The sequence below is a fragment of the Xiphophorus maculatus genome, chromosome 10 (assembly GCF_002775205.1).
Source record: "Xiphophorus maculatus strain JP 163 A chromosome 10, X_maculatus-5.0-male, whole genome shotgun sequence".
Taxonomy (NCBI): domain Eukaryota; kingdom Metazoa; phylum Chordata; class Actinopteri; order Cyprinodontiformes; family Poeciliidae; genus Xiphophorus; species Xiphophorus maculatus.
Window position 1 is genome coordinate 20,064,691 of NC_036452.1, and position 13,703 is coordinate 20,078,393.

Below are 13,703 nucleotides of genomic sequence, written 5' to 3' on the forward strand. Positions count from 1 at the left end.
GCAGGAAGTTGGGGAGCTTCCGGCTGGCGTACGAGCTGTTGGCGGGGTGTGCGGGATGTTTGCGGTGTGCAAACAGCTGTTGGTTGAAAGCTAGCTGAGGTGACATGGCTCTGCTACGACTGAGGAACACAAAGGGCCCGAATGCAGCAGAGATAGAAAGAAAAATTAAAAGGTAAGCTAATGAAACAAAGCTAATTTCCACCATTAAAGGAGGCTGGAGACGCTGAATGGAAGCGAAAATTCCAGCTTCGGCCAGTAAAACAAGTTAAAGCTCGACCTGATTAATTATGGTCTAAATGGTACAAAAACTCATCAATTTCGGGATTTTTTCCTTTTTTTAATAAAACGGCGTTACAGAAGCTCTTATTAAGTATAATCTTATATCGGTTTGTCAAATATACATTGCAACGTCACAACCACAAACTCGGATGCCTGTTATTAGGATTTTATGCCACACACCAACTCAAAAATTGTACAAAACTGTGAAGTGTTGCATGTTTCTTTTAACACTCTTTACAAATACAAAGCTTAAAAAGTGCTGGGTGGTGTTCCTCCCTCTTTTCTTTGACACCCCTAAATACAGTCCAGTTCAACTCACTGCCTCCAGAGTTCCCTTTTTCAACACGGACACCTAATAAATTAAAGAAATTCAATTACATTGTGTGTATGTTATGTTGTGCTTATTGTCACTCACCTTTGTCCTGACCAGGGGAAATGCCCTGAGGCAGGGGTCTTCGTGGCGGGGCTCCCGGGGGCTCCTGGCCTTGCTGCTGGTTGCTCTGTGTGCTAGTACAGTTGCCGCCTGGCTCTACCTGGCTTCCTTGGACGGTGACATCACAGAAACTCTGGCCAGTCGGAGGGAAATGATCTTGCCTCAGCCCAGGGTCTACAGCGTCCAATGCTCAGAGGACTACGAGAACTACAAGCGCTACCCAGGTGACGCTCTGGGCTCTACTGAAACCTCCCTCCCCCATCTAATTTCTTAGTTAAGAACGAAAAGCAGCATTACTAATCCTTCTCCAATAATGTGACATGCTGACTGTTACAGCTAATAGTACCCAGAACATATTCAGTCATGTCAAAAACTTGGGATTCCACATTAAATATTATTTCCCTTGTTAAGAAATAGTCACATCTGGATTTCTTTTTGACTCTGAAGAACTTCAAAGTCTTATATTTTGTAGTATATGGTAATTTACATGGGAAACTGGAAAACCTGTTCTCTGTTGTGTCCAAGAACCTTCTTGCAGAAGTTCAGGCTACGTATTGACAAAGAATCCTAATAAAGTCAAGTCAAGTTTATTTAGTGTCTTGTTGACACTTTCAGCTGTCAACAAGACAGTTGAAAGTGATTTCCATCATAAAAACATCATAAATTGAATAACATAACATTTTGTCAAATGCTATCATCAAAATCATCAAGCAAATATTCATCAGATCAGTGTTTCATTTGCTCCTAATCAAAGCCACCTCTAAACAGGTGGGTTTTTAGTCCAGATTTGAAGGAGCTCAGTGTTTTGGCTGTTTTGTAGAAGCTGAATGCTGCTTGGTTCTGGTTCTGGTGATGCAGAGCAGACCAGAACCAGAGGAGCTTAATGGTTCTGGTCTGGTTCAGGTTGAGACAACAACAGCAGATGTGTGGTTCTAAGCCGATCAGTGATTTGTAAACTAACAGCAGTATTTTAAAGTCTGTTCTCTCAGCTACGGGGAGCCACTGTAAAACTGGGGTGATGTGATCTATCGCCAGTGTTCTGCAGCTGTCTCATTGGTTGATTGATTTTTTTTTTTTTTGGTAGACCTATGAAGACCTGTTAGACACTGTTGATCAATGCAACTAAATATAAATGCATGGATGAGTTTCTCTAGACATTGCTGGGACTTTTAATCCTGGAAATGTTCTTTAGATGTTAGAAGGCTGACTTTGTAACTGTCTTTATGTCTCTTTAAAGGTTTATCTCTGAGTCCATCACTACACCCAGATTTTGGATTTTGGACATGATCATTAGTTTTTATCTGTAATAACTGAAGCTACTTGCTGACTCTAGATCATTCACTTTTGTTTCTGATAAGCTGGGAGAAAATTCTGGCACATCCACGCACCTTTGAGAATATGGGTCATGGTCTTTGACTACATTCTTTGCGGCACACTGAAGTCAGACTTAAGTCTACTCTTTCCAACCTTGCACCTTGGAAAGAGTGCAAGGATTTCTCCTTGCACCCTTCCCATGAAGTGTGCAGCTCCTTTCTTATTATACATTCTTTATCGTCGTCACAGTTGCAAGGACCTGCTGTATGTCCCATGAAGACATTTTAGGGTCTTTGAAGACAGTTGGCTTTTAGTGGGGAACCTGCTTTCTAAGCTTTACCTGAGCACGTTAGCAGTTGCTTAAACTGTTCTCCACTTTACTATTTTCTGAGCTGTACAATGACCGGTTGCCAATTCAAGTGTGGCATCTTTAAATCCCTTACCAGACTCACAGGCGGCTGCCCTGTGTCAGTTCCACTCATGACACAATTGTTGCCATTCTCACTCCAGCTGTCGGCAGCATGTTGAATTAAATATCCTAGATGAACGTCCTTCAAAATGCTGAATAAAAACGTTCTAATTCTGTATACCGGATCTGATGCAGCTTTGTGGGATAGTCTGTCAACAGTATTTATTGATAGGTTAGCAGACCAGATCAATGTTTCAACTAAAATCCAAAACAAGTAGGAAAACTGACCATGACAGCATGTTTTGCAGATGACAAGACAACTTGAATGATTTCTCAGTATCATCTGACTTCATATTAACTAATAGCTTTGGCTTGATGAGGGTGGCGACTTTGTAAATTTGTTGCCTCAACTGAATTTGTCTTTCTTGTAAGCAATAAAAAAGTATTGGAGTTATTTTTCAACCTGTTGACCAGCAGGATAGCCAAACCAAACTTTACTCTAGCATCTAGTTAAAGGGACTTTAATACATGTATATACTGTACATAACCCCTAACATCATGTCAGATTTCACTTGTTTTTTTCCATATAATTTTTGATCCACCAGGTGGCACTGCAGACTAAGAGTGTTTCTAGACATGATGTCACTGAGAAGTCAAGAATGCTTCATCAGTAGTTTCCCTAAGTGATCCGCAGCAATGTTTGGAGCTATTCAGTTATGGATATACGGGTAATTTGCCACAAGACTTCATTTCAGTCCCGCCTCAAAACAGGAAGTTGCTTAAACTTCTGCAACAACGAATCAAAACTCAGCGTTCATTTAGAACAAAATCTCTTTTTCATGCACTAAATGTTTTTTGTGTGTGTGTGTGTGTTAATTTTGCTGCTGAGTTGTGAAACGCTGCCTCATGTTTCCCTGTTGTCAGGTTGCACCCCTCAGAAGTGTGGCCGAGCCGTCGCGGACGGCGTGGTGACGAGCGAAGAGGCTCAGGCCCTGCGGAGGTGAACCCCGAACACGCCTCGGCTCCTTTCCACGCGACTGTGTCGGTTTCTGAACGCTTTCTTTGCTTCTCGCTCGCAGGCTGGCTGAGAGGGGGCTGGCGCTGGCCGGGTCCGAGGGAGGGGTAAATATTTCACACACCCAGATTTTAATTTCTCGCAAATTAAAATCCTTTTCACCTGCAGTATAAATACAAAAAAAAAGTAGTAATGAAACCATTTCTGTCCTTCAGTTTGCTGTAAGATGATGCTCTTTGTTAGACCGTAAACGATTAATTGTAGCTAATCGTGACTAGTCTATTATTGAAATAACATCCACTAATTTAATGTTTGATTGTATAAATCATAATTAATTGTGATTAATGAATTATTGAAATAATCGCCAACTAATTTAGTAACCGATTAATAGTTCGCTGGAGTATGCAGACTCAAAAATGGCCATTTTCAATAAATTGATTATTGAAATAATGTTCAACAAATTTATTGTGATTAATCATAATTAATCATAGTTAACTGCACCGATCTTCATTAACTGCGATTAATCGATTATTGAAATAATCAACTAATTTAGTAACTGATTAATCATTAAGTATTCAGACTCAAAAAAGGAAGTTTGCTGAATAAAACGACACATGCGGAGCAATATTTAAGCCAAAACTGTACAATAAATATATACACTCTACATTTTTAGATAAAAAAGAACACCTTTGTCTGTAAATAGGTTTTAGGCAAGAATCCTCAGTGAATCCTCAGATTTACTAAAGGAATGCTATGTTGTTGCATTTTAGGCAATACGTTTTTTTTCTTAATTAAAAAGAGAATTGTATTATTTGTTTATTTACAACTTTTCTACTTCTGGTTAAATGAAAAATCTGTACAATAAGGCATTTTTGAGTCCTATTCAAAAATGCCTTATTGTACAGATTTTTCGCTACATATTTTTCGCTACAACAATCGATAGGTGAATCAATTATTAAACTAATTGTTAGTTAGTGTTGTGCTACTCGAGAACACGTTGTGATGGTCAAGATGGCAAAGAAGTACAAGAAAATGTCATGAAACGACCCGTCTTTTCATTTGCAGACGGCAGAAGCCGCATGTGACGGCTTCTCATCAAGGAAAGAGAGACTTATCCTCAAGAGGTGTCGCGCCTACCGTGTACCGCTGCTAATTAACAGCTCCACAGAACAAAGACGGAGAGCTTGTTAGTGTTGATGTGTGGGAGTGTCTTTGGCAAGGCGCCAGAAGGCAATTCTCTCCTTTCAGAAGACTTCGACAGTTTTCTTTCTTTAATTATTAAAGTGTGCGTACAGCATGCAGCGTTTGGCGAAAGCATTGATAGACTTTGAACTTTTCTTTTACATTACAGCCACAACCGTTAATTAGTTGGGGGTTTTTTTTTGTGCATAAAATAGTACACAGCTTTGAATAGAAGAAAACTTTCTCAAGTTTAAAGCAGAGTTGGGTTCTTACTTTTTAAATAAGTATATATAAAAAAACGTGACCCCCATATGTTTTTAACTTGATGACTTTGGACCTCATGGATAAAAGTTTGAACGTCACTGACTTAATTAGTTCAGTAATTGAACTCGTGTGTGTTATCCGTCGTGTAAAACCTCAGCAAAATACACTTACGCTTGTAGCAAAATATGAAAAGCAAATAAATAAATAAAAACAGAAAGGTGTAGTGTTCCAGGTATTTGCCCTTCTTCCAATTTTCCGATCTGGAGCCAGTCTTCGCCTTTCATTGCGGCACTTCGACTTTGTGGAACCAACAAGAAGTAAAACTCATCATCTTTTTAAAATAGGCTCATACTTGGTACTTTCTACCCGGACGACCAGAACTTGATTTAAAATGGCTGAAAAAAATCCAGAAATGCGAGTCTTGAGGTCTGGAAGTACGTCTTGTTTTCTCGGTCGATCTTTTCGTAATCGGGTTTCATTTTTTGGAGTTTGGATATAAAACTTTAGGGTTTTTTAAAATTATTTTTTTATTTTTTATATGATCATACGTAAAAAGAACCCAAGCTGTTTACAACCAGTAACTGTTTTTCCCGTATGCTTGCTTTAGTTTTATTTTATTTTGTGACCATCTGGTTTTGGAGAACCAAAACTTTAAGCGAAAGACAAACATGCCACTTTTTTTGCTTTCTTCGGCCTAAATCTGGCTTATGATAAAAATATTTACTGTATTTCAAAATCCTCCCCAGTCCTGCTTATCTGTGGAGCTCAGGGATGTTTGCTTGGCCTCACACTTGATAAGCTGTTGGTCACTAAATCAGCGGATTGCTCCTCCAGTGGGGATCCCCCCAGAAATAGCTTACGCAGCTTAAGGAAGGTTTTTGTTTTTCCTCCATATAACGTTATATCATCCTGCTGCCGTGGGAACGCTTCACCTGTTTTGTATCTTGGTACATTTGAAATAAGGCGAAACTAATTTACAAGTAACTTTTCAGCAAGAAATAGGAGCTTGCTTTAAGTCAATAATTCCTTTATATTGATGAAAAAGTGATTGTTAAATTGGCAGATTATATTTGCTTATAAGAAGGAAAAAATGTGTTGGCGTTTTTTTCCTGTTTCATTCACAGATTTCTCTCGACGCCGTTGTTTTTATTTTTAAGTAGTTATGAGGCAAAACCTGAAACTGCTGCTCCACGCATTACTCAACAAGTTGTTGCTAGGTAACCAAAACTTGAATTAGTTGATGCAACCAACCTTTCTTAGCTGGCCGTGAAGAGGTTGAGCGACTGAAGTCTTTCCTCTGCCTACATCCCCCAGAATGCTGAGCGGTTCTGGATCGAAGTTCAGTGAATATTCTACATATTGAATATTCCATCAGATGTATACTCTATTAATATTGATCACGTGCCATGTATCACGATATGTATTGTTATTAATTTGTTGTTCATCCCTTTAACTTAGTGAAAGTTTTATCTTATTTCAAGTGCTCAAAGATATCTGCTCTTGAAACTCGATGAAAAATACTTGGTAAAAGGTTGTTTGTTTTGCGGTGAAATCTGTGTAATAGATCCGGTGCTTTGCTTAATCTTTTCCATACTTTGGTACACCAACAAACACCAAAACAAACTTCTGCATAGCTGGGAGAGATATTTCATTTTGGGGTTTTTTCTACAAATAAAAGTCTGAGTGTAGCGTCCCCTCTTATCCAATTCTTTGTAGAAACACCTTTATAGCTGAGGAGTTCTGAGGTCTGCGGGCCTTCATTGAGTTAGCGTCCTTTGCTAAATTCACCTTCATGAATATTTCAGCGGCGCGCCGGTGAAGTGCTGTGACAGAGTCACTCGGAGTTGAGACTTGCTGCCAGACGTTTCCACAGACGACCCAGAGATATTCCTGCTCAGCTGCTGAAAAACGCTGCTGTGTCTGGACTTTTGCGTACAGTGAGAAGACGTAAGAATGCGGGGATAAAATTGGATGGCAAAAAGTCATGAGGATCATCAAGCTGTAATGAGAGTCATAATGATACGAGAATAAAATGGTAATGATATGAAAATAAAATTATAATGACTATTATCAGTTTCAGAACTTTGAAATGATTGTGCAACCTGCGTGCAATTTGAAGAGAAAAAGTCAGACTAGACGAGTTGGTCACATAGGATTTTTTCCTCATTTAAACAACTTTTCTTTTGGTAATATTGTGTCTTTATTCTGCTGATATAATGACTTCATTTTGTGGTAGATTTCTGCTGGGGAACACCACCTCAGATTGAAATGTAGGCATTTTAGATCCGTTCAAGTAGTTCTACCTTGCACCTGTAGAGGGCGGTGTCGTACAGTATCCCTGCGCATGAAGAGGTGCTGAGGAAAGCGGAGCGAGGAGACCTCAGCTGAGATAGAAACTTTTTACAGAGTTTTCAGATATTTGAGTGAAGCAACTGAAAGCAGCAAAGCGGCCTCTGAGGAACCGACTCGTTTTGTCTCAGAAGATTTGATGAGCGGTAAACAAGCAAAGGGCAACAATCTGCGAAAAAATAAAAACACTGGAGATTGATTTTTCGTTGAATCTCGACACACTGGCCACACATGTTACTGTAGTTGAACTGAATTGTGTAATATGTGTTTTCCCTGCAGGCCTCCATACTGGACCTTCACTCTGGAGCGCTGTCCATGGGGAAACAGTTTGTCAATATATACAGGTGGGAAGTCACGCCTTGCCTTTATTTGACCACCTTAGCGCTTTCTGGCGGTTTCTCAGTGTTTTCAGGGATATTTCTATTTCACACCGTGAGGTCAGCCACCAGTCCAGTGACCCCATCCCAGCGTCATTCATCAGTCCTGTCAGAATCCAACTTTACTTGGATCGTCCTCTCTCAAACGCCCCCCTCAGGTGTCGGCCACCTGTCCCACCCGGCAGGTGGCCGATACGGGGTTCTCAGAGAACATCTGTCAGATTTTAATCAAAAAATGCTGACTTAACAGTTCCCACTCAAAAATCAAGACTTTCTGTCAATCGCTTGCTTAAAATCTGCTGCTTTAATGTTTGACTGAATGTTTAACTACTTTTACTAAAATTAAATTCATTTTTCCCCTTTCTGTGCTGTGTGTCGGTGGCCTGTGACCTTTGGCTCTGTGGTTCTGCTGCAGGTATTTTGGGGAACAGGTAGCAGATGTCTTCACAGAAGAGGATTTCAAGCTTTACAGGTGATTATAAAGTACGATGGCGTACTAGTGCCATTGTAAATGGAAAAAAAAACAGGAGTACATTTCTGCTAAAATTTCTAGATAAAAAAACAAGGACGTTTCTGATATTTTGACTTTTGAAACTCAAATTTCAAATTTTTCTAGCAAATTTTTGACTTTTCAAACAAATGTTCAACTTTTTCTTCTAGAAAAGTTTCTGAGAAGTCCAAATTTTCAAACTGAGCAATTTCCATATTTTTCTTTGTAGAAAATTTCAGAGATTAATCTCAAAATATTTTTTGGTTTACTCCTTTTTTTCCCTTTTTTGCTTCTTTTTTTTATTAGGATTATTAATCATAATAATAATAGTTGTAGTAAATGCACAATATCACAGATTTGCCCCAAATAAAGCAGTAGTTGACTTTTAACCCTCCCACAGTCTTGGTGCAAGGCTCAGATGACGGTTGATTAATGGGGAAACGATGGTGGTGTCCTGTCAGTTCCCGAAACCATAAAAAATTTTTTTTTAAAAACTCATAGAAGAGCACATGGGGTAAAAGGTCATACAGGGTCCACTGGACCCTTCTGCAGGATGGTTAAGTAAGAGTTTAAAGACCTTTTTTGCTAGTTAGGATGGAAAAAAATTCAAAATGAATCTAGAATATTTAGCTATGAGAGCGTCTCTTGGACAGCTGCGGCTGTCGGTGTGTAGGAATCATAAATCATACTGAAATCAGCTTCCACCTCGGACTCGTCTCTCCCGTTTTCCACCGCTAGAGATGTGCGGGGCCGGATCCAGGCCGTCATTGCCGAGACGTTTGGCTTGGACCGAACCCTGATGTACCTCACCAAGCCCACCTTCTTCTCCAGAATCAACAGCACCGCAGCCAAGACGCAGCATGACGAGTACTGGCACCCGCACATCGATAAGGTAACGGACAAAAACAGAGCCGCGAGTTTGTTTGGCCGCAGATAAGCCAGCGCCGGTTTGGGTTTGTGACCTCACTGCTTCCAGAGCTGCTACATCAGGTTGAATCACTTTACAGGGTCAGGTAACATATGGGGGGAAAATGGAGTATAGTTTCCATTAAGCCCAAACTTTATTGGCTATCCTGTGAGTTTAAATATCCTTCCTTCCTGTCTGTGTTTTTGTTCTTTACTTTCTTTGCTTCTTTTTTTTGTGTCTGTGTCTTTCTTTGCTTTTTTTCCACTTCTCTTTCTTTCATCCTTTCTCCCTATAATTCTCTGTAATTTTTGTTTCTTTGCTTTCTTGTTCCCTTTCTTCTTCGCTTCCTTTCTCTCTTTCTTCACTTCCTTTCTCTCTTTCTTTGCTTCCTTTCTCTCTTTCTTCACTTCCTTTCTCTCTTTCTTCACTTCCTTTCTCTCTTTCTTCAAATAGAGAAATCGTCCCCGATTTCAGAGCTTTGGCTGAAGTGGCGCTTGTGATACCAGTTTTTAATCAGATTATCCATATTTAAAATCTGTCTAAATACAAAAATTTGTCACAAATAAACATTAATATTGTAGTATGGATATAAATGAACGTAAATAATCGCGAACCCTTGTTTCTTTCGTCGTTTCGTTCATCCTTGCACGTTACTTTTTAATGTTGTTTTCTGAAGCTGTTCACATCATACTTGCTTCAGTTTTCATCAGAATTCGTGAATTAGATCTTTTGAAGTCGTCTCCACCTCGGCTGCTGTCCGAAGACCTTCGCTTCTCTGAGGTTTGAAGAACATGTTTGCTCCGGTTCAAAGGAAAGTCTCTCTAGGGAGTAAAAAGCTTTTGTAAAATGAAATTGTTTAAAAATCTAAAATGAAATATATGTGATTGTCACTTATTGATTTAAGAGAATAGTAGAAAGTCAAACATTACTTCTTCAATCAGTAGGACTAAAAAAGGAATAAATACGGTCATTGGTATTGGCTGTAATGGACTTGGGATTCTTGATGTTAAACAATTTTTCTGCTTTATTGTCGTCTGTCGATGCGTCAGTCCTAATATTGACCCGTTTTTCTCGTTTAGAAAAGCAGCACAACACCTTGACGACTATTGTTCTCTCCGCCTCGTTTCTAGATTGCTTCCATTTCACCCTTTGTGTTGTCAAATATCCTGTGTTGGCTTTTACAAACATTAATATTTGCCTCTTCACCGGGTCCTTCTGGCTCTCAGCAGCAGGAAACAAACGAATCAAAAGAAAAACGCCTCTTCACTTCGCCATCTGTCTCTGCCTCTATTCTGAGGCCGGTTGGACAACCCGACCCTCATTTACATGCAAATAGCCTCCGACATCTTTAGTGGTGGCTTTTCTTTTGCCCATCGATCAATAAGTTGATATTGTGTCAGAGCTACAGTTGAAGTGCGACAGCAGAGAGATGGGTTTATCGTTTATGGCGCAGATGGACCCGGCTGCAAACTGCTGCCGACACGTTTACATTCCTGACCCGGCCTTGTCTCTTCGCTGAAGGGAAGCTCGACTGCAGTTGATGGCCAATCAGAGCTGCATAATAGCCTCAGTTCTCTTAGTAGAACTTGGATCACTGTCATAATGAAACCAAACTGAAGATTGGTTTTATACACCTCTTTGGCATTCATTCAAGACTTTCCAGATGGCTTTAGACGCAATTCAATATTAGCTGTTAAGGTTACAAAAAGACTCTTTGACTCAAAGAATTTTCTGATTTTTACAAGAAAGATGGATTCCACTTTTTTATTAATTAAAAAAAAAGATTCCCATCTGAGCTTTAACTCTCACCTCGACACTCTACTCAGTGCACCTCATTGTGCTAAAAGCACTTTGGAGAGTTATGTGGGCTTTCGGACCAGTCCATCTGAACCACCGGTACAGAAGGAGTGGATATTCCTCCAGCTAAAACAAGGACTTGCGGGATCTTGCTGACTTCGTATCACTTCGCACAGAGAAATGTTCCCCGATTTCAAAACTTTGGCTAAAGTTGCGCTTGTAACACCAATCTGTCCAACTGAAAAGCCCCAAAACCTCATGACGGTAGCCTTTGCAGCAAGACTCAGAGACTTTTTGATTGCAAACAAACAGGTCGGGAATTCAGGTCCGTGCAACCCAGGAGGAAGTTGTGAGGCCACAAAAAGTTAATCATTCATAATTTAGGGGCGGTATTTTGTATTTTCCAGCCACAGAGTGACGTTTTATAGCACAATCCAGTAATTATAATGTCTGCAAAAACATGTCTTTTTATTCAGTGTAGTTACATTTCATATTATTTGCATAAGGAATGGAAACTTTTTATTTGATAAAAAAAACCCCCACCTATAGCATATATGTTGCATAGCATATGACTTCATATCATATGCATATAAGCAACATATCATAGGCTATAGGTGTTTTTTTGTTTGTTTTGTTTTTCAAATAAAATGTTTCCATTCCTATGCTATGAGTATGATATGCATAGCACTGCGGTAAATTGACCATATATTTGTGGTCACTATGTCAGCAACTTTTAATACATTTTCTTTGCCGCCTTAGATGGTACTTTGCTTAACGTAGCTCCCAATTCCCCTCCTGACAAAACCTTTGGGATTAATTAGGCAGGAGGAATATTGCATATTTTAAGACGAAGTGGACATTTAATTAGCTCTTCATACATGGCCACACAGGAGACCTGCTCTGTGATACAGCAGCAATTCAATAATGCGGTGCGAACTGTTTACGTTGCACAACCCACAGCAGCTCTAACAAGAACTGCTTGTACCCATGAAAGCCCAGCATATAAAAAGGCATGTAGCCTTATTGACGGATCAAAGAATCTGTTGAACCGTCTCAAGTTCCACTGAAGCCACTTTAGCGTCTTGTTTCATTGCTTTCATTTGATCGTTCCAAAAAAAAAAAACGTGACAGCAATGTGTTTCTCTGGGAGTAGCGGGAAATAATTACACGAATTCAACAGGCACTCAAAAGCATTTCAGCCTGAATTGTGGAACACTTCTTTAGCCTTCATACCACACAGGCCGTTATTTATTTATGTTACAAGTATTTACCTGTTGGAAAAGTGGGTTCTGCGTTAATCATGGCTTCCTTTCTATTGAAAAAAGGCCGTGTTGTAAAACATATAGTTTAATATTTTCACGCCAGAAGCATTCAATTCATATCATAAATGGAATAAAGCTGCGAACAAGGGCTAAGCAATATGAATGATTGCTTTCAATCTCGCAAAAATGCTGCAAAAGATTTCTGGAGATGGTTTGTGGTGCCAGCAATTCATAATCCATTTCAGTTTCTACTAAATACTTCAGTAATTACCACTATTATTGTTGCTAGGCAGCTTGTCTTTGTCCACGCCAGTTATTACCCAACGCCACACTCTCTCGCTTTCAGCCAACCACTGCCTGTCTTTCACACCAACATCAAATCTATTCAGTATTGTTCTTTTTATGTCGTAACCCTCTGAGAAGTACTTCGAAACCACATTTGAGCCCAACGTTGCACAAGTCTGTCCAGATGTTTCATTTCTCCTTAGATCAATTCCACATATGTGGCCACACGCCACTTGACAGCGATTCCATCCCGTATCCAAATCTGGCCTGTCTTGTTTTCGGTGGCCACATGTTTTTCTGCATTAGCAAAACGGCGCAGTAATAACTTCCTTCCCAATACTGAACAATAAGGGTGAAGTTACACTTCCATTTCACAAGAATAGCTGAGATTTTAACAATATTTTGGGAAAAACTAGGAATCTGCTTCTTTGATTGTGTTCAAAAATTTTGCAAAGGTTTTGCAAATGACAAATTGTTTTATGGGATCAGACTGGAATCGTCTAGTGCAGGTGTGCCTTGGGTAATTCCCTCGGTAAATACAGTTTTTAAGATGCGATTGACGTGAGACTCTCAACAGATGTCTTAGACAACCCAATCAGTGACCACAAGAAAAGAATCAAACTATAGATTCCCACAAATTTAAGTGACGTTTTATTTAAAAAGCTGTCGGCACAAGGAAAACATATTGAACACATGCAGAAAAGAAGGAGCACGAGCCTGGTGGTAGGGGCGCTGTGGAAACCTTCAGAAAGACCTGGAGTTAGCAAGCACAGTTGTTTCAAAGTACGCAATAAGCAATTCCCTCAACAGAAGGATGCCGCCTTTCATGATGGCTGCGTCCTCTGGCATCTGTCTGCCCATGTCTTATGTCGTTTGTCTTCTTTTTTTTTTTTTTCCTTCCTTGGATGGGCTGTACTGAAGCAAATTTCGTTGTGCTGGTATATAATGACAGTAAAGGCTGAGTTTGATTCTGAAAATGTGCTCAGCTATTTGGTGGGTCAGTCATGCTTCAACTCTCTCTGTCTTTTAGGAGACGTATGGCTCTTTTGACTACACATCTCTCCTGTACCTGTCTGACTACGGCTCAGACTTCACCGGCGGACGATTTGTCTTCATGGACCAAAATGGCAATCGGACTGTGGAACCCCGGGCAGGTACTAGCTGGCGGCTCACTTTTCTTTGCCAAGGGAAAAACGGGGGGGGGGGGAATTCAACCCCCAAATAACCTTCCATTAATAACTTAACTTTTGTCTGATTTAAGTTGGAAAAGGGTTTATTCATGTGTACTTTGCACATTTACAGTAAAGGACGTATTGTTTGTTTATGTAGCAAAGTGAGAT

General features: G+C 39.9%; 1 protein-coding gene across 1 annotated transcript in view; it reads left to right on the top strand.

Moving 5' to 3' along the window:
- The first annotated feature begins 24 nt into the window (after window positions 1–24).
- Window positions 25–13,703, top strand: part of ogfod3 (2-oxoglutarate and iron dependent oxygenase domain containing 3) — a 23,969-nt gene continuing 10,290 nt past the window's right edge. Inside the window, exons 1-8 of the mRNA XM_005809622.2 lie at window positions 25–172; window positions 710–936; window positions 3,360–3,435; window positions 3,515–3,557; window positions 7,525–7,589; window positions 8,038–8,094; window positions 8,851–9,004; window positions 13,394–13,517. Coding sequence (XP_005809679.1) covers window positions 105–172; window positions 710–936; window positions 3,360–3,435; window positions 3,515–3,557; window positions 7,525–7,589; window positions 8,038–8,094; window positions 8,851–9,004; window positions 13,394–13,517 — 814 coding nt within the window. The 5' untranslated portion in view covers window positions 25–104. The remainder of the gene's footprint in view (window positions 173–709; window positions 937–3,359; window positions 3,436–3,514; window positions 3,558–7,524; window positions 7,590–8,037; window positions 8,095–8,850; window positions 9,005–13,393; window positions 13,518–13,703) is intronic.